Source organism: Abramis brama, assembly GCF_963993115.1.
Source record: "Abramis brama genome assembly, chromosome: 2".
NCBI classification, from domain to species: Eukaryota; Metazoa; Chordata; class Actinopteri; order Cypriniformes; family Leuciscidae; genus Abramis; species Abramis brama.
In genome coordinates this window covers 2582972-2608613 of record NC_139964.1, presented here as the reverse complement: position 1 = coordinate 2608613, position 25642 = coordinate 2582972, and the positions used below count along the sequence as shown (strand labels likewise).

At 40.5% G+C, this 25642-nt stretch overlaps 1 protein-coding gene across 18 annotated transcripts in view; it reads right to left on the bottom strand.

The window, feature by feature from the left end:
• The window catches only part of LOC311077442 (NLR family CARD domain-containing protein 3-like), a 94917-nt gene extending 77445 nt beyond the window's left edge, over positions 1–17472 (bottom strand). For 14 of the 18 annotated variants that reach the window (XM_084105937.1, XM_084105922.1, XM_084105936.1 and 11 more), the window contains exons 1-3: positions 17080–17161; positions 7930–8114; positions 4744–6612 (exon numbers count right to left, since the gene is read on the bottom strand). In XM_084105937.1, the coding sequence (XP_083962063.1) occupies positions 4744–6612; positions 7930–8087 (2027 nt within the window). In that variant the 5' untranslated portion in view covers positions 8088–8114; positions 17080–17161. Of the gene's footprint in view, positions 1–4743; positions 6613–7929; positions 8115–16514; positions 16677–17079; positions 17162–17454 lie in introns of those variants that run through there. The other 4 variants (XM_084105933.1, XM_084105934.1, XM_084105935.1 and 1 more) reach the window with 4 other exon arrangements.
• Between the last annotated feature and the right edge of the window lie 8170 nt (positions 17473–25642).

Genomic DNA, 25642 nt, shown 5'->3' with positions numbered 1-25642 from the left:
ATCTGTTTTGAAAAATGTCTTCCGTTGCTATGGCCGGGTATCACTGTCAGTCATCTCAATCTCGTGAATGATTCACACACACACAAAAAAAATAATTTAGCAGATTAAAGACGAGCTTCATCATCTTCATTTTCTGGTGCGATCGGCTGACAGTCTTTTTTCATCAGATGTGTCGTCTTTGCAGCGGCTCAACTGGAATGTAGCAAATTTATGTTAATGTACAATTGATAATTAAACAAGATGTTTGACTTTAATAAACAGATGCATATTTAAGCATCAAGAACGGAAAAACATAAACACTGTCGGCTACACTGAGATTCGATCTCAGATCGTTTGGCGCTCCGAGAGGCTATTGTTAATGCATTGACCACAGAGCTATCGTCTGAATAGCCTAGGTGTACTATTTTCTCTGTTTTAAAAGTTTGTTATATTCTTTTCATAATCGAAATTATGTGTCGAAAAAATAAAAAAGAGTGTTTTTACAAGACCTTGTGCTGTTTATTTATTAATTATTATTATTATTAATATTATTATTATTATGCAGATGTTAATTCAGCCATTCTGTTGGATAAAAATTGTCTAATGTAAAATGGAAATGAATGGTAATTTTATTTTATAAATATAAAATATTTAATATAGGCTATAGGAGAAAAAACAATATGGTGTAGCAATATTTTAGAACTATCAAATCAAATTAATAATAAAAAAAAGTAGCCCATGTTTGTTCGGGATTTGAAACGTAAGTTATAGCCTACCACTCGGCCACGAATTTGTTTTGTTTTATTTTGTTTGAAATGTATTTTTACATATTTTGCTTTCGTTATGTTAACCAATTATGTTGTAGCATAATAGGCCTTTATTTTTTACCTAGCCTAAAAGTTTGTTTTATTCTCTGCTTTGTTTGTTTATATTTTAACATATTCAATCAGTCTCATTTTTGTTCAATGATGAAAAAAGTTTTTTTTTTTTTTTTTTTAAATAACCAGATAGGAAACTTACCTTTTAAAATGCCGCAGTTGCTGCTGTTTTGCCCTGTCACTTGCCCGGTATAGCCTAGTAATTTCGCGAACGACTTTGAAATTCGACTGCATTTTTGCTGCGGCAGTAATAGGCATTGTGGTTGATTAGCCTATTTATTAAATAATTCAATTGATAATCATAACAACATGTAAGCCTATTTAATTCTGAATATAACAAAGAATGCTTAAACCGAATAACATCGGTTAGTAACTGCAAGTCCTGAAAATGTTTAAATTTTACGGTAAATTATTTTATTTTATTTCACTGTTGGTTCAGTTAATAAATCTACAAACACATTAAAATAACACGAAGTAAATGACAAGTTGGCCTAACCTATTGACATAGCCTTTCTAAAATATAGAAAAACTGGGCACACAATGTTAACGTGTCTACTTTGTTTAAATTTAATCAATTTGAATTCGTTTAACCACAATATTTATCTTGAATTTATCTGCGACCTCAGCTCAGATTACTGCCGCGGCAGATTACGTCATAAAGAGAATAAACTGACACTTTTCAAAGTCTGTGATTACAGCGCCACTCAGCGGTAAAAGGCAGCAAATACACATCCCAATTTTGCCGCCGCGGGAACGGCGGCGGTAAAAGTCTCATTTTGGTTGTCCAGTATCTGTAAAACGAAGTAATAAAACAAGCAAATTGATGAGTAAATAAGCAAGTTAATAATCAAATAAGTAAGCCCCGCCCCCCTCACGATAATATCGTGTATCGCCGATCTCACAGGCTGACGATAGGACGATATGAAAATGGAGCATATCGCCCAACACTAGATGCCACTCCTCATTATAGGCGCACATACTTTTAAAACAAGACAATGATTATCTATTCTCCAAGTCAGTTTAGTTACAACTCTGCAATAAAGCAAGATGGAAATCATGCAATGTATTGACATTGACTATTGATTTATAGGCTATATTGCATTTAAAATGTTGATTGGCTGGACATACTTGTCATGATTCTGCCCTCATGTCCTTGATTTTCTCTAGTCTTGAGGCAGGATCATGACAGACCCGTGTTTTGTGTGCAAGCACATGGCCTTGTGTTTGGGCCATGTGCTTGTGTTGTCTCGTTACCTTGCCCCGCCCCCTTGTTATCCTTGTTTTGTCATTATTGCTTTACCTGTGTCACCTGCTGTCATTATTAGTTTCTTTCTCTTTAATCCCCTTGTGTTTGCTGTCTTGTGCTGGTTCATTGTCATTCATTGTGTGAATCAATCTGTGAGTAACCTGTTGAAAGTCTTGTCTAGAAAGAGGAGTTTGATCCTGTCTTAGCTGTTAGTTTATTGTCTAGTGTTGTCAGTCTAAAATAGTCTATCCTGTCTTGTTTTGCCCCCTCGTGGGTTTTGTTTTCTGCATTTGTCGTTAATAAACCTTGTAAAACCTTGTGTATTTACTGTCTGCGATTGGGTTCATCTCCTCAAATTCATAACAATACTGGATAATATGGATGCACATCCCTCAGTGAATAATAACCATCAAGTATCTGGTAATGCTTTTTTTATTTAAAACACAGTGACATGCTATGGCCCGCCATTTTAGCTTTAATTCATTCACAGGATGCATTTTTGATATCAATAATTAAATTTGTACTATTTAAAATCTGAATTCTTGATAATAAGAATGTACTTTTTCTAGTAACAATGTCTATTTCTGATATCAGGAATTACATTTTCATTAAGTCCTAGTTAAAGGAGGGAGGATTGTAGTGGGAGCACTGGGTGACAATGGCTAATGGTTTACATGGCTAATGGGTCAGGTATGAGGGCCCCTTAACAGAATTTAGCTTAGGGCCCCAGGGAGGTCAGGATCAGCTCTGCGCATGAAGAACAAGTATAGCGCTCTCTACTCAAGTGTGGTGATCTAAAAGACACCCGGGAGAAAGTTACATGAACAGCAATAAACTCCAGAAAGATAAAGTCATTTTATGTGAAACCATAGACCTTTATCTACAGATCAAGTATAACAATAGTAACATTGAATCATCTTGGAGAGAGTTTCATCATGTTGACTGCCGTAACCGAACGTGCCGCGCTGTTTGAGTGCTGAATGGAGAATGACTGACAGCCGCAGCGGAGGGAAGCACTTACTTGAATTTAACGACTTCAATATTCATTTCTACGTCACATTAAACTATGGAGTGGCTTTAAAACACTTATAATATAGTGCACGAAAAGTTGACGGTTCTTTATAATGTTTTTTGTGGCTTTTGTGAGGCTTAACAATAACACAGAATAGTACACGCACAATATCGGATTTGGATCTCGTCTGACCGATACCCGATCCGGCAAAGAATGGCAGTATCGGAGCCAATACTGAGTATCGGATCAGCGCATCTCTATTCGAAACTGCATTTCGAAGTATTTAAAGTCCCTGTAAAGGCAATTCTAAAAAAAAATTCTAAACACATTATAAATGTTAGAAATGTATTGCTAAATCATATTACAAAGACTGTGAACTGTGAAGTACTGAATTGTGGAGTTAGACCATTAAACAGTTTTTCACCATTGCTGGGTTCCGGATTTTTTGGGCGGGGCTGAAACGGGGGCTCGATGACGCACTGAAGCCCCTGAGCTCCTGGACACGCCCCTACTTGATGACGCACTGGAGCCCCTGACGCTGGCCCCTCCCCTAACAATATAGCGCATTCACATCAGTTTGCCGATCGCCAGTTACTGTCAGTACTATTAGTTACTACATCCTACAGTTTGCTAGCTAGCTATGCCTTCGTCACGGAAATGCGTATTATCTGGATGCGATCACGTACAAAACAGATCGGTGTCCTTATTTAAATTTCCGAAAAACTATCATATCAACAAGAGGTGGATTAATTTTGTGAAGAGCCACCTTGATGGAGAGTCGAGTGCGTGCCCACCAATGAGTGTAAGTTGCCTTCTGTGCTTATGTTATAATTATAGTAGGTAGTCCAGGCTCGAACATGTATGGCTTTGTAAAACAAATTAAGCTGCTAGGAGTATCCATTCCGTCTGTAGCGGTGACAGTTGAGTGTGGCGACGGTAGCTTTCCCGCGAGTGGGCGTGGTTTCAGCGCAGCCAGTGGACACGCCCCCAGCGTTTGAGAGCAGAGACTACTGCTCATTTTTTCAAGATTTTGATAGCTTATTTTATGTACTTGCCGGCTTTTTTTATCATTCAAATTTGGCTGGGTGGCTAATAACACATTTTTCTGTGGTGTGACAAACTCAGAACACATACTTAATTTTGACTTTACAGGGACTTTAATTTTATTTGTGTACACTCACAATAAACCAGAACACTGTGGCTTTGTAAAATAAATAAAACAAACAGGATGTGTTTTCTGTCGTCTCGGTTTCCTTCCCGTCAATTTGTTTGTGGAGCGCTTCACAAAAATAAACCAAACTCAGCAGAATACTGTCACACAGTTTTTTCTTTTCTTTTGTTAATCTGTTAATCATTTAAGTTTTAATACAGGCCTATAGACTATGACTTTATGAAAACAAAATATTATTTTTTATTTTATTTTAAATGTAACTCCATTCTCCTTAAATCATCCTGGCGACCCAGGGTTTGAAAACCTGAGCTCTAGGGAACTGAGTTTGGCTCCCCTAGTATAAGTGAACCTCAGGGAATATAATCAATAATGTAAAAACTCCATGTCATGACCCCTGTAAAGATGTAAGATGCATTATTAAAAAGGATTCTTTAGCTATTAATGATTAAACACTCACAGAGCTTTCCTGCAGTTGACCACAGCTGGTACCAGTCTTCTTCTACCCTCAGCTGATGTGTTGTATTTCATGGGGTTCAGCTCATCCAGCACCTCCTCTGAGATCTGAAGCATGTAGGAGATTGTTGAGCATTGAGACGGAGAGAGGTTATTCTCTGAGTGTTTGTCTGATTTCACAAACTCCTGAATCTCTCTGGACAGAGTCTGATCTTTCACTTCCAGCAGACAGAGGAACAGATTGATGGATTGATCAGCTGAGAGATGATTAATATTCTGCTTATCTTTGATCTTCTCTTTAATGTACTGTGTGGTTCTCCTGATGCTCTCTGAGCTGTTCTCTGTGTGTGTCAGTAGATCCTGTAAGAGTCTCTGATTGGACTCCAGTGAGACGCCCAGCAGGAACCGCAGGAACAGATCCAGACGTCCATTCTCACTCTTGAGTGCTTTATTTACTGCTGATCTTAGTAGATCATACAGAGAGACTTTATCAGACCTGTAAAATCTGAATTCATCCAGAAGCTTCAGTGGTTCCTTGTTCTTCATTAAATAGCAGTAAAACACATAGAAAGCAGCGAGAAACTCCTGAACACTCAGATGAATGAAGCTGTAGACTTTCCTCTGATAAATCACAGATTCCTCCTTAAAGATCTCAGTGCAAATCCCAGAATGCACTGAGGCGTCAGTGACGTCCACGCCGCTCTCTCTCAGGTCCTCCTCATAGAACATCACATTGCCCTTCATCAGCTGATGGAAAGCCACTTCAGCAAGTTTCACAATCACTTCTCTGTTGGACTGCAGGAGTTTCTCTGGATCTCTCTCTTCATACTTCTGATTCCTCATGTTGATCTGAATCAGCAGGAAGTGGATGTACATTTCAGTCAGAGTTTGAGGGATTTCTGCACTCAGATCTTCTTCCAGGAGCTTCTGAAGCACAGTGGAGGAGATCCAGCAGAAGACGGGTATGTGGCACATGATGTGGAGGCTTCTTGCTCTTCTGATGTGTGAGATGATTCTGCTGGCTTGATGCTCGTCACTGATTCTCTTCCTGAAATATTCCTCCTTCTGAGGCTCATTGAATCCCTGAATCTCTGTCAGACGGTGGATGTATTTGGAGGGGATCTGATTGGCTGCTGCTGGTCTGGAGGTGATCCAGATGAGAGCCGAGGGAAGCAGATCTCCTTTCATGAGCTTTGACATCAACACACCCACTGATGAAGTCTCAGTCACATCAGAAACTTTCTGAGCGTCTGAAAACCTCAGTGTGATTCTGCTTTCATCCAGACCATCAAAGATCAACACAACTTTACACTCTTCATAAATCTTTGAGTCCAGATCTTGAAGTTCAGGATGAAAGTCCAGCAGAAGTCTGTGAAGACTGTACTGATGATCTCGGATCAAGTTCAGCTCTCGAAATGGAAGAACAAACATGAAATCTACATCCTGATTGTCTTTTCCCTCGGCCCAGTCCAGGATGAACTTCTGCACAGAGACGGTTTTCCCGATTCCAGCGATGCCTTTAGTGAGAACAGTCTTGATCTGCTCTTTCTCCTGGCGTCCTGGTTCAGGAGAGGCTTTAAAGATGTCATTGCAGTAGATTGGAGTGTCTTGTGAGTGTTGTGTTCTGGCTGTTTTCTCCATCTGTAAAACCTCATGTTCTTCATTCACTCCTTCTCTCTCTCCCTCTATGATGTAGAGCTGTGTGTAGATCCTGTTCAGGAGGGTTTCATTCTCTTGGAGTTTCAGTCCCTCAAATAATCTCTCATACTTGTTCTTCATGCTGGCTTTGTGTCTGTGTTTGACTCTCTGTAGTTCATCATTCACTGGCTGAGGAGAATCCTGGTCTCCAGTCTGATCATCTCTATAAACTCTGCTGAGAAAAACAAAAGATTGCACAGATTTAAGAACATGAAAAATAAAATCTAAATCTACACAATCTTGTATTTTCTGTACAATGCGTTTCATTTCAGTTCAACACTTTTTGCATTGCATAGCTCTCTGACTCCAGATCCTGAGAAAGCACAAAGAAATAATTCTTCCTGTCTGCAGTTTCATTTATTTTAATTAGGGCTGCAATAACTAATTCATAAAATGAATAATAATAAATAATGAAAATAATTGATGATGAATTTGAATATGGATTAGTCGCATCTGCACACTGTGCACAGAAACCATCAGCCAGTCTTGTCGTTTTATAGTAGTGAATAGCTCATTTCTATGGATAAAACGCATATGGAAATTACCGGAGGACACAGAGAGATCTTCTGTGGGAAAGGTGCAGGACTCAAGTTGTCTGAAACATGAGAATGCTTTATATTTTTAAGCTCTTCAAACAAAAGCATAAGTGTTTACCGCGGCAAGCACTGTTGTGCTCTGACAGAAGAGTGTGCTGTTTATTACCTTAGAGGTGTGTTTTTCTCAGCGCATAACTTACATTTTACAGCTACATCTTAATCTGTAAGTGTTAGAAAGGATTTCCAATGTTAGCGTATTTCCATTTTGCATAAACTGACATGAATGAGTGCAGATGCGTAAATTGACAAATGCATTTTGAATAAACTATAGTCTGAATAAAATATACATTTTGCTAAAATATTTCATATTATATATTAAGTGTAGTTTTAAAGTTCTACATGTAACACAAGTAATCATATTTTTATGAAAGCAGGGATACTGTTGGAATAACTTATTAATTCAATATAATTACTATGTTCAGAGTGAATGTGTGTTTCTCATAGCCTACCTCATGCTTTTGTTTATTATCATTTTTAATTTAGTCATTTCAACTTCAGCAGTTTTTTGGTTTAGAACGTAATGTCTGTATTTAAAAAAAAAAATTGGAGGTGGGGAGGGTGCACATAATATACAGCATAGATTCATTCACTATTTTTGTTTTCATAGTCTTTATATTACACAATGTTTGGAGAACAACATTGGGCAGGATGTGGAACAACATTTTTTAAAATAGTGGATTTAATTTAAATAAATAAAAAATACATCTTCAAGAATTCATATTCATTTTATTTTTGGGATTTTTCATCTGATTCATTGAAATAATAAATCAACAAATTAATCCATTATCAAAATAAGCATTAGTTGCAGCCCTATTACAAATCTCATCTCTCTGTGTGAATTCAGTGTGTTTTTTACTCCCATAAATGTTAATTCACCACTAAAGGTTTACCCTCACCTGGGGTCAGAGGTCACTGGTTCATCAATGGGGTCAGAGGTCACTGGTTCATCACTGAATAAAGAAGGATAAGTCATTGATCTGTCACTCTTCAGAGACACACAGCTGGGATCTGGAGATGAAGATCTCTTCCTCTTCTTCGTCTCTCTTTTCTCCATAATGAGAAACTGACTTCAGATCTGCACCTGGAAACATGCAGAAAAAAATCATACAGAATATATTTACCCTAAAATTTTAATATATGTATTACATTTGAAGAAATTTGTATTTATTTTTTTCAATAAAAAACGTTATTTAATGTCATTCACCATTGTTTTGAGGCTCTCTTTTTTCTTTTTTCTTTTTTTTTTAAAGTATGCTTCAGGCACCGTTTAGGCACCGGTACCATTTTAAAAGCGATTTGGCACCGGTATCAAAAAAAAAAAAAAAAAAAAAAAAAACGATACCCAACCCTAGTGATAGTACTGAAGTGCTGTTGTAAAATGTCAAAACTCAACTGTGGGCTTTTGCTGTGGTCAACAGATGTGTAATTGCGCAGTTTAATTCTCACTACATCACCTGCTTTCCCCATAAGCCTATCCAGGATTTCTTGTGACTGCTCATGAATTGGAATAGCACGTTTCCTCAGGTTTAGAGACATGAGATTTTCACACTCTTGTACAGTGAGTTTGTCCGAGCCATCACCCCTAAATATAGGTGGCTCTTTTACATCTGATTGCATCACTAGTTTGACATTAGACAGTGACATCTCAGTTGGCTGTTCAGAATTACTGCCATGCGTACCTCTATCAGATCGTAGCTGAGCAGTAATGGACTGACCCAATTTTTCTATTTCATTAATGAGTGAACCCAAATCTGGGTATTTTGGTCACTTGGATTTGCCATGGAACGATCTATCTTGTGGAAATCAGAACGGGTGCAAGTTATCAGATGCACTGCTAGTAGGCCCTGGTGTCCTTGGTTCAGAAGGTATTCTGAAAAGACCCCTTCCTCTACCAAGTTGGCTACTTTGATCAAATGTCACATTGTCATCCACCTCAATTTACTGACACACTCAGCCATGTTTCCCTATTGTATCAATCAATTCACTTCAACATTAGAGCAATAGACAAACAGAAATATTGTTCTGAACAGCATAAGCTAATGACAATAATCAATCAGCAATAAATTGGTTGAAAGTCTCAATTCGAGTTGATGCTGTGTTTTCTGAGAGAGAGAGAAAAAAAAACGGTCCACTTTGCTTCAAATAATATAGTTCTTCAGTCCTTGAAAAAAAAAAAAAAACCACCAATACCTAAAAGCAAAGCAGTCACTGCAGCCTCACACGGCGAACGAACAGGCGTCGATCTTCGGATGGATCCTTAAAAGGTCACGGTGTTACAATATATTCGGTTCCTGAAATATTTGGTTCCAATGGGTGGAGCTATCATGAATATTTACGATACCATAGCGTGGGCGGGGCGACAAATACAAGCGAGTGGAACGGAAATTATTAGCGTGAGCACCTCGTTTTGTTTTATGGATTATTTATTTCAAACAGGTAATAAAGTTGAACGAAGTTAAGCTTAAACTACTCGTATATATTTTATAAATAATTCATCGTTTTGTAGCATGTGTTTCAGTACTCTGAGTTTACCTGAACTGAACTAATCCTGTAGGAAGCGTTGCAAGACCTACAATAAAGGCATATTTCTCCAAATTTTCCCAGATTAGTTCTAGAGATTCTATGGTATAAAACTGTTCGTTTCTCATGAGTGACTGAGATTAGGATTTTTAAAGATGTGTGATTGCTGTTTAAATAAATATTTACAAATATATTCTTGTGTCTTTATTCTGTCTTCCAAAGTTGTCTGCATATTATTAAAATAGCCTTTAAATTAGGCTGATAGCTCAAGACGACATAAGAACTTGGAGTTGCATGTTGCATGCTTTGGATGTTGCTTTATACTGACTCAACTGAAAATCCTTTTGATACACAACCTTTACTTTATCAAAGGTTATCATAAATGTTAAGCTTCAAATGCATTAATAGTTGTTTTCTCTAGCAATGCTTTAGAACAGTGGTCAAATTAATTGATAATAATAACTAACCATTAATCATAAAAAATAGGCCTACATCTTATCAGTTTAGTAATGTTATCATTCTTGTGTAATCTTTTTGTAAACAAGTAAACAAGTAAACAGAAAGACACTCTGGTGTAGAAGGCATGGGTATAATAAAATATTAAGGAAAGGTATATTTATATTTGAATAGTAATATTTTATTAGTCCTGCTGTATTCATTTTGTCCTTGATCCTATGTTTTTCTCTTGTCTAACATTCTCGTTTTTACAGATGAATATGAATAAAATATGTAATTTTAAGACACTGTATCTTACTATAATTTTGAGTTAATGAATGAATGCTTTAAAAAAAAACTCAAATTTTTTTTAGTTGAGGCAGATGTTTTTGTTTATCAATTTTAAACAGTCTAGATCATATTTAGGATAGGTAGATAACTTTATGCATATTGTTTTATATTATAAAAATTATATGTATTATATTATTTAAATGAGAATACTTTTTAAATATATGTCCATATTCCACCACACCTGAGAAACTTCTTTTCTGACCTCTATTTCTGTGCAATTTACTATTGTACACAGCTTTGGCCAATAAATAATTGTTTCAGTACATATAGTTTGTGAAGCATTCAACATCCAATTAGCTATGGTGATGTTTTAAAAGAATAACGAGTCTCAACCACAATTCATATAAATAAACCTACCCATCTTTGTTGAATTTGTCATTTTGGCTGTCAATATAGATAAGGAAATGTTTAAAACCTTGTATGAATTGAAAAAATCTGGAAAGGTTCCTCATGGTGTTTCTAGAAATAAATAAAAATATGTCCTTCTTAGAAGGGCACAGAACTTCACAATGAGAGGTGAGTTAAGTCCAACACTTAGAGATTTCTCTGTCTCTTCATGATCAAAGCATACTACTTTTAGATGAGGTCTTATACTATATCATACAGTGAGGTTTTTATTTGCCCTAGATGCAAACACCCTTAATTTTGTAATTTTATAAACACCCATGCATGATATCAATGAAAGAAATTTTGAAATTTGGCATTGCCAAATAAAAAATAAAAAAAATTAAATGAATCAATTTGCTAGAGTTTTGTCTCTGTTTTATTACAATTAAGTGCACTTACCTTTGGAATGGTACATTCAAAACTACAAATTGCACAAACTGAGTATAACATTACTTTAGTTGGACCTTGCTATGAATACACTGATACAACTGAAATAATTATCACTTAATTTGACCAACATTCTAATGCATTGCTAGAGAAAAACAACTGTTAAAGCAAATTAAGCTTAACATTTATGATAACCTTTGTCAGTTGTGTATCAAAAAGATTTTCAGTTGAGTGTAAAGCAACATTCAAAGCATGCAACAACATGCAAATCCAAGTAGCCTAGGTTGTCTTGAGCTATCATCCTAGGCTATAATATAAAAGCTATTTCAATAATAGCCTACAGACAACTTTGGGAGACAGAATCAAAACACAAGAATATATGTAAATATGTATTTAAACATGCAATAATAGACATTTAAAAAGCTTAATCTCAGTCATTCGTGAGAAACGAACAGTTAGGAGTAGTTTAAGACAAAACGGGATCTGAGGCGCTCACGCTAATAATTTCTGTTCCACTCGCTTGTATTTGTCGCCCCGCCCATGTACGCTATGGTCTCGTGAATATTCATGGTAGCTCCACCCATTGGAACCAAATATTTCAGAAACCGAATATATTGTAACAACGGCACCATTGTAACGAGTCCCACGGATGGGAATCCACTCTGTGTTGTGTTGATGGACTGAATAAAGAAGCTTTAACCCTCTTGCTGTTCAGCAGTGTTTATTTTCTGCACAAATGAGAAATGTGTTGTAAATATGTATTTTGTTAGCCTGGCAAGCCAGACCTACATCAAGATGTTAGGTCTGGAAACTCACCATAGACGCGGTTTAATCCGAGGGGCGGGATAAACGGCTGTCTTTCAAATTCCCTCTGCACGCAATAGGATAGCGCTTAAACCAACCAGAGCGTTTTCCCAACAGCGGAGCTTAGTTGATAGATTCAACTTTTGCCATATCTGGCCGGCAAAACGACGAACACATCTTCCTTTTTTTAAGAATGACTTAAGTGCCATTCTTTGCTCTTTTCTCAAAGAAAAACTTAACTCCAAGTCCTCCAGAGTCGCGGCCAAAGCCGATTCGAAAGACCGTTGTTCAGCAGCCGCCATTCTTTGTTTTCAAGTGGCAGCCGTCGCAACTCTGTCGTCATATGTTAAGCCCGCCCCCGCCTACTCTATACACGACGTGATTGGCCTGACCCAATTTAGGTTTTTGCAGCTAGAAGGTCTATTGAGAGTTGCTAGACCCACCTGGCTGCGAAATACATTTTGCTGCCGCTAGGGTGCGTCTAGATTTCTAGGCTAGTATTTTGTAGCTTTCTGCAGTTAATAGCAGAGATGGGGGACTCGAGTCATATGACTTGACTCGAGTCAGACTTAAGTCGCAAATTTTAGGACTTGAGACTTGCTTGACAAATATTAATAAAAGACTTGACTTGACTTTGACTTGATATTCATGACTTGAGACTTGACTCGGACTTGAGGTAAATGACTCGAAATAACTTGTCTTTTTAAAAATAAATATCTGTATTTGAACCAAGCGTGCCACACAAGCCCTGAAAAGTGAAGCCAAAACATCTCGATCGCCCCCCGGTGACTGGTCCTAGTATAGGTTATAAGCCCCGCCTCCCCGTGTTATTCAACGGGACGTGAGACCAACTAAACAATTAAATACACTTCAAATATCTTTTTTCCAAAGGTGGTTTCTTTCATTTGCTGTCGTTTTTATCACGCTGATGTAAGTTCAAGTGTCTGTTTCAAAAATAAGTTGGTTTTTAGTTAGTTACGTGATGCGGTGGTGTAACGTCATGATTGACAGCTGTGATTGACAGGTTCTCTGAGCGAAGTAGTCACTGAAGCACCAACAGACATTTTTTTCGGGATCTTCGGAGGACTGAGGAGATTGTATTTACTTTATTTTAACAAGCCTCTTGTCGTACTGCAATCAATTTTCAAAAAAGTGTGCAGAATGCACTCTCCCAACGAGAATGAGGGCGGAGCGTTGACTTCGCGGCTTTACTTCCTGCTCACTACTGCGCAGGTCTGGTCCCGAGATGGCTACTGTGCAGGTCTGGTCCCGAGATCGCTACTGCGCAGACTCAAGTTCCAATATGTCAGCGCCATATCGGGACACTGGCGGCTTCAGTTCTCATCAATGGAAGAGAGCGAAGGGGCGTCGTCCATCTTTTTTTACAGTCTATGATTTGAACGCACCGCAACAATCACGTGACGCAGCAGGAACGCGCGCTGTGTGAACAAAAGCCGTAATAATGCAGTGTCGTAGTGATGACGCTGAAGCGCGGGATCGTTCGCCTGCTGTGAAACGGTACGTAATGCGCAAGTTCATGATCGAATCAGAGAAGAAAAAAAATGCACAAGCGTGGTCGCAGCTCATAAGCAAACTTAAGACGCTGCTAAGACATTACATGTCTTTACGGGTTGTGTTTGAACAATCTCTGATTCCGGGAAATCACTGGCACTGCCAGACTGGCAGTGTGAATGAACCTAAATCAAACGAACCCGGGTCAAATCTTGGGTCACTTTATCCGTGTATTTTCCGGAATCTCTGTGTGAAAGGGGTTTTGGTCACACACCCTGACAAAGGCTCATTAGCCACAACGCATAGTTGTGCAAGTACTTGTCACCTGATTTTAAAATATTAAAGGAGCTGTATGTAAGAAATCTATTTCAATTAATCATAAAATGGCCCTGATGTGTCACTAGACATTAAGAAATCATGTTCATTTCAAATATTTCGGTATATCACTGACAACAGTAGTATGGCTAGGATATTGTCATTTAAAAAGTGGACTTGCAGCCCTCAACTGATGTTGATGTTGTCATTTTGTGTTTTGGCCTGACGCGCCTCCCTCCACCTATCTACCAATCACGAAGTCAGTAGTGTTTCGGGATCCGGGTTGCCAGCTTTGCTCTAAACTACCCTAACTCTAGTCGGATAAAAATGTCTAACGTAGACCTCGTTATAATTCAGAAATTCGTCGTGACAAAGTCTGAAATAAAACCAGAATTTGTATTGGAGATGCTTTTGAAAGATGGAGACGGCTGAAAACGGAGAAGAATTTGAACACAGACGCCAACGTTGCTAATTTTCTCCTGGACAGGTAAGATTAATCTATGCTTGGCTAACTTGTACTTGATGTCAATGGACATTTCATATGACAGTCGAACAAAGTTATGCATGTTCGTGCAAAGTAACGTAACATTAGCTCACATGGACGTATGCTAACATTAGCAATGCATTATAGGAGCCCGTTTCTCTGTCATTATGCTGAGACGCTGAGGAAAACAACATTAGCACGCCCATTATGGCAATTTGAAACGTAATTGAGACAGAAGCCTAACTTTACCTCAGAAGAAATGATTCGTCATTCGTTCTTCACGTATATCGTGGACTAAGTTACACATGCTGCAAGTTGACCTGTATTTCACATCACATATTTTAGCGTTATGGACGTGTGCTGCAGGGTATTAAAAAAATACAGCTGGCCACTTTCACTTCATGAATAGCTGTATCTTTGATATTGGTTACACACATAGATATCATATATGAGTTAGACTAACAGCTACCGTTCTGTCTGTCACATACGAGCATACATCTTTACGATTATATACGAGCATACATCTTTACGATTATATACGAGCATAAATCTTTACGATTATATTTAACTAATGACAATTAGTACATTTTTTAAATACATAATTACTTATCAAAATATCTATAGCATAAACATAATTAACAGAAAAAAACTTTCTGTGTACGTCTCGTCGTCACTTGCCATTGGAAGCTCATTGAAGCAGCCTAAGTTTCTGCTGAATCCTGCAGCTTATCTGGCAACCTCGAGTCAGGGGGTAAGGGGAGGAGATACACCGCTCTACAGTATTTTTAAAGTGATTGCAGTACCAGTTTTGGCCACAATCCTACATACGGTTCCTTTAAAGCCATGATAAAATAAAGGCTTTCTATATATTTTTAATAATATTCGAGTGCCTTGGATTAATGATTTTTTTATGATCTGAATAATCCCTTACATACAAAAGCACAGAGAAAAAATATTTTCTTGAAAATGAAAATCGGGTTAAAATATGCCATATTCCAGTTTTTCTTACCTGCATGCATCCCTTTGTACTGTCTTAGTTATATGCTACCAATATAGTCTGCTATCCCAGGGTTGGCTTGAATGTTAAAAGAAATATAAAAAAAAATGTAACTGTAATTTAATAATAATTAATAATGCATTATACAGTCTACCGTTCTCTGGGATTTGTTTTCATGATAATCGAATGTAAAGAGTTTTATCTCTAAAAACTGTTTAGCTTATAACGCTAGTATATAGGGCATATAAGTAAAAAGAAATCGCTAGTTAATACCACTAAAAGATTGTGAAAAGACACCTACACACAAAGAAAAAAAACATACAGACTTTCGAACCGAACCATGCATACACAAATAAACAAAACAAAAATTCAAACTTGCAAGCACAACCATGCACACATGCAAACAAACAATACACTCTTCACTCATACACACGCACACACATTCACTCACAAATATTAATGAATCAATCACACTCAATCAAATCACCTCTCTCTCTCTCTCTCTCTCTCTCTCTCTCTCTCTCTCTCTCTCACACACACACACACACACACACACACACACACACAACCATGGACATGCAAACAATACACTTTTCACACATACACATGCACACACATTCATTCATAAATATTAATAAATCACTCACTCACACAGATTAATAATGTACAATAGTCAATCCACCTGATTGACAGGTGTAAGTTTTGTGTCAATTCAATTATTACTGTTTTTTTCTTGTTATTCTTTTGTTAAAAAGGATAGATCTAACTTGTTGGGATGTGTTCATGTTCCATAAAGGGGATGCCAGTTTGAAGAATGCCATTTGGTGGCATAGGAACAATTATACTTGAATTGTGAATTGTTTAATACCTTTTAATGGTCTTCTGCAATGTTTGAGGCATATTTATTTTTCATGCTTTAATGTTAGCCTAATTTCAGTTACATTTACATTTTAGGCTATGTAGTTTGAAATTTTATTTATTTATTTATTTATTTTATTTTTATTGTAGTAACCACTCAGCTGTATGTGGAAATGCATATTTAAAAAAAAATGTTGCAAATAAAACCATAGTCCACAGCTTATGTAGTTTTAACTTATTTTAATATATAAACTCAGTGAAATCATCAAACGTTTGTATGACTTGCCAGTGACTTGTGACCCAAGCTACGACTTGACTTGACTTGCTTGACATAAAGCAGTGACTTTACTTGACTTGACTTGACTTGACTTGCTTTTCACAAAATTGACTCGGACTTGCTTGAGACTTGAAGGTTAAGACTTGAGACTTACTTGTGACTTGCACATGTGTGACTTACTCCCACCTCTGGTTAATAGCCTTGCACCATTTGATGGCTCGTTGAGCTACGAGATAACCTCCTCTCGGCTCAACAGGAAGTGAACTGAGCAAGCAGAGCGGAGCGAGCCAGTACAAGTATATACTCTTAAAGCGACAATGCACTTTAACAAATCTTGGAAATCATATACATCTTAATTCAGACAAGAAAATAATCCATACAATTATAGCAAAGAAACAAAATTACATTTAAATTCATAAATGTATAAAAAAATTCATTTTATGATAAAAAATCATAAAAAAGGATGAATTTGAGTGAAAATAACAACTAATATAACCTTGTTACACCATCAAAAATACATCTGTTTGTCATAATCGATCTTCTCACTAAAGCTGATCGTCTGTGAATTGACGCCTGGCCAACAGAAGCACTGAATTGTTTAGTATTTACTTTACATGTTTCAATTTCCACCTTTGTATATTTGAGATTGTAACGAATTGTAAAAAATCCCTAGATCTCCATATCATTATAATCTTGAAGATTAATTCCTGAAGACTTACCGTGATGTGAAATATTTTTTGCCTCTCTGTCACCCTGAGTTTGCATTCTGCGAGCTGTCTACACTTCCTGTCTGTGGTTTTTCGCTTCCTGTCTGCATCTTTGAAGGCAAACAGAAAACAGGCTAACGCATGTATTAACACATGTATTGACACATGTATCCTCTGTCCGACTGTATTCAACTGAGAAACAACTGAGCAGCAATCTGGTCTCTGTGTCTCTTATTTGGTTCTCCAAGTGCACCGCTAGGCTTCACGAGATGTGGAGGGCATTGCAGAAGACTGTAGATAATTTAATTAAAAAAGTTATCTACCAGGCTGTCACGTTTGAGTTTTGTTTTTAGTTTCACGTTTCATGTCTTTAATTGTGTAATATACCTATCGTCAAGGTTCCTGTCATGTGATTCCCTTTTCCCTCATGTGCTCCTCTTGTGAATGTGTCATGTAAGGTGTGTTGGACATCGGCTGGATGTGACCGATCGGCGGGTGTTGCCACGGGGAGGAGCTGAAAACAGAGACGTGAAGTCAGACACTTTCTGCTTCCCGTAGTGATGCTCACGTGGTGTTTGCATACTTTACCACAGCTTTACCTCAGATATCGGCCCTGTCCCAATATTCACACTACGCCCTAAGGTCTTCCTCGAAGTGGACACTTGTTGTAAGTGCACTTAGGGGAGTAAGTGCGCAAGGGCCCGAAGCTGTGAAGAGCAGAATTGGGACAGTTTTGCACACGTCACTATCTACGACACAGGAGAGCAAACATGGCGCTGGCCGCAGTTGCGGTATTCGCAGTACTCCTGCTAAAGTTGATCACAACTCACCACCAGTTTCTTACCAGAAGAATTAGGAACCGCATGAGAAGAAGGCTTCTACACCGGATCCAAACATGAGTGCTGATGTCCGACCAACAGGTAAATTAACTTTATTTTACATTTCAATGTACCGTTCATTTGGCTAATGTGTGTGCTGCTAATAATAGCTGTAACATGACACAATCCTTTGAATGAAAAAATTAATATCTTTTTTTACTCTTAGCTACCAACCTTTCTGTTAATGTTATTCATATGTAATTCATATTAAAACAGTTTTTGGCTAAGATAAATTGTGATATAACCTAAACTTTGAAGTGATGTAAACTATACTGCATTATACTGAGAGCTGTTCCTAATATTTTGTCAATTTGGTGAGTGAGTGTGGACAAAAATCATGAACAGCTCTCAGTATAATTCAGTATAGAGCTGGTAAGTCCCGCCCCTTCCGTAAAACCCCACTGGACCTCTAGGTTGAAAAATCGTCAATGCAAGTGAATGGGAGAAAATAATTATTTTCTGGTCCCGTTTGAATTGTGCCATGAATGTGAACATATGTTGTTTGTGAATTTTTAATATAATTTTTCATGTTACGAGTTTGACAGTATATTGTATGATTCTTCGGCTAGCAGTTGTGGAAAAGACATAACGAGAAAGACTACATGTCGCCTATGTGACGTCACCCCATAAAGTTGACTTACCCGTGGTTTTCGCCAACCTCAACGATTTTGTCCTCTCCCTGAAAGAAGGCGGTGAAGTGCACCAAAGACAGCCATGTTTAGCGGGATCCGTGTGCTAGTGTCCGTGTGCGAATGGTGGTGACGTTTCAAACGTGTCGAAAGCAGCAAAGAGTTGTAGTCCACAAAGTGCTCTAACACAAAGTCTAACCGTATCAAACTTCTACCCGCTAAATTGTAGCATTCTTTACATGAAAAATTATATAAAAAATTCACAGACAACATATGTTCACATTCATGGCACAATTCAAACGGGACCAGAAAATAATTATTTTCTCCCATTCACTTGCACTGACGATTTTTCAACCTAGAGGTCCAGTGGGGTTAGCGGAAGGGGCGGGACTTACCAGCTCTATAGTTCACATCAGCAACACCACAAGCGAGTGTCCAAAATTACAATGAAAATAGATCAACTCCCTATAATAAATTCATTTATAAAATGAATAAATACTTTTTCATGGTGTGATCTGTTTTCTTAAATCTGTAATTCAAATAGTTTTTTTTTCTTTTTAAGTTTGGCAGACTGATCAGGTATGCCAGGCTGAATCATACCATGCCTGTCCTTCTGGTGTATTTTGATGTTGAGAGAGACCTTTGACCCGACTACCGCCTTTCAAGAAAATCAATGGATGGCTTGATGGATATTCTGCACAGGCACCAGGAACATGGCTTGTTAACAGCAGGTGTTCATCAGTGTCTCAATTAACTTAGAAAATTAACTGAATTAACTATGAAATGATTCACTCAGTCAAGTGGACTATATTAGTGAACTACTGTAGGGAATAGTGAATGAGGGTATTGTCACGGTTCATGAATTCACTGTCTCTCTCTCGTCTAACGTGCTGTTGTGTGTGTGTGTGTCTGTGGGCGTGATCACTGATCATCAGTGATCAGTAGCGCCAGCTGGTTTCAATTGTGTGTCCCTTTATAAGCTCAGTAACTGGTGTCTCATGTTGTCAGATCGTTGTGGTTTTCCTGGTGTGTTTCCCGTGCCTGTTCCTGTCTTCCCTGTGCCGTTTTGGATCTTCCTGTCTTCGTCGTGTCTTCCTGGATTTCTTCACTCTTCACGGAATCATCGAGCACTTCACGAGGGATCACCTCTGGATTACCACACCAGCACCAGTTGCCCACCGAGGTCCCTGCGTCACCACACCACCAGCGTTTGTGTCTGCCCACCTGTCCCGCTTTGTTGGCATTCATCTGTGTGCTGAGTTTTCTGACCATCTGTGTGTTTTCAATAAAGAGCGTTGTTGCATATACATCCTGTCTGTCATCCGTTACAGAACGATCTGACCCACTATGGATGTAGCAGGCGCCACGAATTGGGTCGAGTTTGCGACTCGAAGCATCACGAGAATGGACACCCAGGAGGAGAGCATCTCCAACACAGGTCGGGCGGTTCAAGCGCTTGTGACGCAGGTGTCCGAGCTCACCCAACAACTCCAACAGCTAAGAGTTCCCACTGCGCCACCCACACTGCCCGTTCAGCCCAATCCACCAGAGCCGCCCCAGCGGCGCGAACCGAGATTACCTACACCCGAGGGATATTCAGGTGAACCGGAGTTTTGCAGAGCATTTTTGACCCGATGTTCTATGCACTTTTCTTTACAGCCACTGACGTTCAGTCAAGAACAGTCGAAGGTGGCATTCGTGCTGACGTTGTTGTCCGGCAAGGCGGCTCTCTGGGGAACGGCAGTGTGGGAGAATCAAGATCCATGCTGCGCCTCGTTCCAGGCACTCTCCGAGGAGATGAAGAGGGTCTTCGATCGTGCGGTGGCGGGTAGGGAGGCGGCCAGACTACTCGCCGATCTCCGCCAAGGTAACGGCTCGGTGTCGGAATATTCCATCAGGTTCCGCACCCTGGCTGCAGAGTGCCGATGGAACGAGGAGGCGCAGTGGGATCGATTCCTGCATGGGTTGGCTGACCGTGTCCAGAGGGAGATTTATATGCTGGACCTTCCACGCGGTCTTAATGGACTTATTGAGTTGGCGTTGCGAGTGGATGCTTGGCTGAGCAGAATGGGTCGCTTCCAACAGAATCTTCCGTTTCGCGGTATGGAGAACCCGCGCTCTGAGAACCTGGACACGGTCAGTCCCGTTTGTGATCCCGAGCCCATGCAGGTGGATAGAGCTCGGCTTTCCCGGGAGGAGAGAGAATGGCGGAGGTCCCAAGGACTGTGCCTATACTGCGGGAAGGCGGGTCACTTCATCCACTCGTGCCCGTTAAAAGATCAAGCCCGGTAGTAACAATGAGGCTACTATCGGGTGGGATCTCCGCCGAGAAGACCTCATCATCACCATCATCAGCTACTCTCCTTCCGGTAAGACTAAGGTGGGCAACCCACACACACGACACCAAGGCTTTACTGGATTTGGGGGCAGAAGGTAATTTTATGGACTCAGAACTGGCTCACCATCTTCACATCCCGGTTTCCCCTCTTCCGTACAAGATCTCTGTCAAGGCTCTAAATGGACAACAACTTCCTGACATTTCACACACCACTGAACCTATCACTCTCATCACGTCTGGTAACCACACAGAGACAATATCATTCCTCCTCATGAACTCACCTCTCGCACCCATCGTACTCGGTCATCCCTGGCTCACCTTACATAATCCCAGAGTCGATTGGGGTCACAATTCTGTTTCTATGTGGAGTAATACGTGTCATGAGTCATGTCTTGTGTCTGCGTGTTCGTCTGTACCTGTGTCTGTATTCCAGGAGGAGGCGGTGAATTTGTCTAACGTGCCCGGGGAGTACCAGGACCTGAGAGAAGTGTTCAGTAAGTCTCGTGCTGCTTCTCTCCCTCCACATCGTCCCTATGACTGTGCCATAGACTTAGTGCCAGGTGAGTCTCCGCCTAAAGGCAAGTTATATTCACTTTCTGTTCCAGAAAGGGAGGCTATGGAGAAATATATTTCTGATTCTCTAGCATCCAAATTCATTAGACCTTCCTCATCTCCAGCGGGGGCGGGGTTCTTTTTTGTGGGGAAAAAGGATGGATCTCTGCGACCGTGCATTGATTACCGAGGGTTGAACAACATCACGGTAAAGAATACTTATCCTTTACCGCTGATGTCTTCAGCCTTCGAGCGGTTACAGGGAGCATCCATCTTCACAAAATTGGATTTACTTAACGCTTATCATTTGGTTCGCATAAGGAGGGGCGATGAATGGAAGACCGCGTTCAATACCCCCAGGGGGCACTTTGAATACTTGGTCATGCCTTTCGGGCTGTCCAACTCCCCAGCGGTCTTCCAGGCACTCGTCAATGACGTGCTGAGAGATATGGTTGACCAGTTCATATATGTCTACCTGGATGACATATTGATTTTTTCATCTTCTCTCCAGGAACATGTTCAGAACGTCAGACGAGTGCTTCAGAGGTTGCTAGAGAATGGGCTTTTTGTCAAGGCGGAGAAATGCGTTTTTCATGCACAGTCTGTTCCTTTTCTAGGGTACATCGTCTCGTCTGAGGGAGTGCGTATGGATCCTGACAAGGTTAAGGCTGTGATAGATTGGCCAAGTCCAGATTCCCGTAAGGCCCTACAGAGGTTTCTGGGGTTTGCCAATTTCTATCGGCGTTTTATTCGCAATTTCAGCCAACTAGCCGCACCTCTGACTGCCTTGACCTCCCCCAGAATGACGTTCAGGTGGTCCGATACAGCGGAGGCTGTATTCGCCAAACTTAAGAGCCGCTTCGTTTCGGCTCCCATCCTCGTTGCCCCTGATCCATCACGTCAGTTCGTGGTGGAGGTCGACGCGTCAGAGGTGGGGGTAGGAGCAGTTCTTTCCCAACGTTCTTCCACAGACGACAAGATGCATCCTTGCGCGTTTTTGTCTCATCGTTTATCACCTGCCGAACGTAACTATGACATTGGTAATAGAGAATTGTTGGCAGTCAAGTTAGCGCTGGAGGAGTGGCGTCACTGGTTAGAAGGGTCAGGGGTACCTTTTATCGTATGGACCGATCATAAGAACCTAGAATATATCAGAACCGCCAAAAGACTCAACTCTAGGCAGGCTCGGTGGGCACTTTTTTTCGGAAGTTTTGATTTTTCTCTTTCGTACCGCCCGGGTTCCAAAAACATCAAACCCGATTCCTTATCTCGTATTTTTGACCAATCCGAACGCCCGTCTACTCCCGAGTGTATTTTACCTGAGACATTAGTGGTCTCCACTCTCAGATGGGAGGTCGAATCGAAGGTCATGAAGGCCTTAGAAGGGGTAACGCCTCCGCCCGATTGCCCACCGAATCGTTTGTTTGTGCCAGAGGGGTGTCGGTCCGACGTCATTCAGTGGGGTCATTGTTCCAGCATAGCATGTCATCCAGGGGTAAATCGCACCAGTTTTTTGGTAAGGCAACGATTCTGGTGGCCATTAATGGCTTGCGACATCCGCAGTTTTGTTTTGGCTTGCTCGGTTTGTGCCACTGGCAAGACCTCCAATCGACCCCCGGATGGGTTACTCCAACCGCTGTCTGTCCCTTCGAGACCCTGGTCCCACATTGCGCTAGATTTTATTACCACCCTTTCGCCCTCCCAGGGCAAGACGGTCGTTTTGACTGTCGTGGACCGGTTCTCGAAGGCAGCTCATTTTATACCCTTGCCCAAATTACCCTCAGCCAAGGAGACAGCAGTAACTGTCGTAGATCACGTCTTTCGCTTACATGGCCTCCCGATGGACGTGGTTTCCGACAGGGGGCCCCAATTTGTGTCCAAATTTTGGCAAGAATTTTGTAAGTTACTGGGGGCGACTGTCAGTCTCTCTTCGGGGTTTCATCCTCAAAGCAATGGTCAAACGGAGAGAGCCAACCAAGATCTGGAGAGAGTGTTGCGATGTTTGGTTTCCAAGAATCCTTCCTCCTGGAGCCAACAACTCTCTATGGTGGAGTACGCCCACAATTCATTACCAGTGTCATCCACGGGCCTCACTCCGTTTGAATGTAGTTTAGGCTACCAGCCACCAGTTTTTGCTAGTACGGAATCCGAAGTCGCGGTCCCCTCCGCTCACGCCTTCGTCCAGAGGTGTCGCCACACTTGGACTAGAGCCCGTGAGACTCTTCTCCAAGTGGGGGCACGCACCAAGGCTAAGGCCGATCGCCACCGGTCGAAGCCTCCCGTATACGTCGTTGGTCAAAAAGTGTGGCTTTCAACCAAGAACATTCCTCTCCGCTCCGTTTCTAATAAACTTGCTCCCAAATTCATCGGCCCGTTTCCTGTCACCAAGATCATTAGTCCGGTGGCAGTCCGACTCAAACTTCCTCCTGCGTACAGGAGAATTCATCCCGCCTTTCATGTGTTAAACCTGTGTTTTGGGCACGCATTAATCCGCCAGTCCCGGTTCCCCCCCCCGCCGCGTCTCGTAGATGGGGAACCAACTTATTCGGTTAACCGTATTCTGGACTCGAGAAGGAGGGGACGCGGATTTCAGTACCTGGTGGACTGGGAAGGTTACGGTCCGGAGGAGAGAAGTTGGGTTCCTGCTAGAGACATTCTGGATCACTCCCTTATCGATGATTACAATCGACAGGTAAGTCCGTCGGGGAACGCCAGGAGGCGTTCCTAGGGGAGGGGGTACTGTCACGGTTCATGAATTCACTGTCTCTCTCTCGTCTAACGTGCTGTTGTGTGTGTGTCTGTGGGCGTGATCACTGATCATCAGTAATCAGTAGCGCCAGCTGGTTTCAATTGTGTGTCCCTTTATAAGCTCAGTAACTGGTGTCTCATGTTGTCAGATCGTTGTGGTTTTCCTGGTGTGTTTCCCGTGCCTGTTCCTGTCTTCCCTGTGCCGTTTTGGATCTTCCTGTCTTCGTCGTGTCTTCCTGGATTTCTTCACTCTTCACGGAATCATCGAGCACTTCACGAGGGATCACCACTGGATTACCGCACCAGCACCAGTTGCCCACCGAGGTCCCTGCGTCACCACACCACCAGCGTTTGTGTCCGCCCACCTGTCCCGCTGTGTTGGCGTTCATCTGTGTGCTGAGTTTTCTGACCATCTGTGTGTTTTCAATAAAGAGAGTTGTTGCATATACATCCTGTCTGTCATCCGTTACAGGTATAGGGTGTGATTTGGAACACAGCCTCTGAGTGTCGACTTTGAGTGCTGTTAATTCACAATATATTCCTGTAGGCTACTTTCTCGAAAACGACAAAAATCACCCAGAATTCATTTTTTTACTCTGTATTACTGTTTTAATGGAAAACAGCATGTTACTGTAAAAGTTGGCCGTTTTTTTACAGCAAATTATTACAGTGTAGACCACTTTGAATTGAAGCCCTTACTTTCAAATAACAAACTTATCTGCTCATGTTATGGCCATGTTAACTTACTCATATCCCTGGCTAGAGGCATTTCTGTGCCCCGTGAACAGTCGCTCATTCTCTGCCCTGAACTTTATAAATTTGAAAGTCAGCTCGTCAGACCCTGACAAAAGAAAGTAAAATCATTGTATCATCATGTATTATGTTATTTTTCGCTCATATTCTGATAAAAAAAAAACTATTTTTACTTAGACTTAAAAATAAATTTCTTCTCCATTTGTTTGTCCTCTTGCTGGCTTCCTTTTTCTTCTGAGTTTTCCCGGCATCCGACCTTAGCAACCGCTTTGCTCCCCCATTGGTTAGCTATTTTGAAACGGCACGACACTACAAGGATTGTACTGGAGTGTATGACATCATGACTTCCTCAATATCTAAGTTCAGAAACACTATAATAATGGCGTTAGACTTCTCTAACCTACAGAATCATGCAGAGTTTCATCTTTCCTGTAGCTCAAACAGTAGAGCGTTGGTGCTTGCAAAGCCAAGTTCATGGGTTTGAATCCCAGAGAAAGCAAGAACTGATAAGAATGTAAAATGTGTATCTTGAAATGCAATGTAAGTCGCTTTGGATAATAGTGTCTGCCAAAATGCATTAATGTAATCATTAAGCTGGTTTTGTCAGCAAACAGTTTGATCATCTGAGAGATTTCCAGGGGTCTGTGATTATAAGAGCAGAAGTTTCATTAATTACT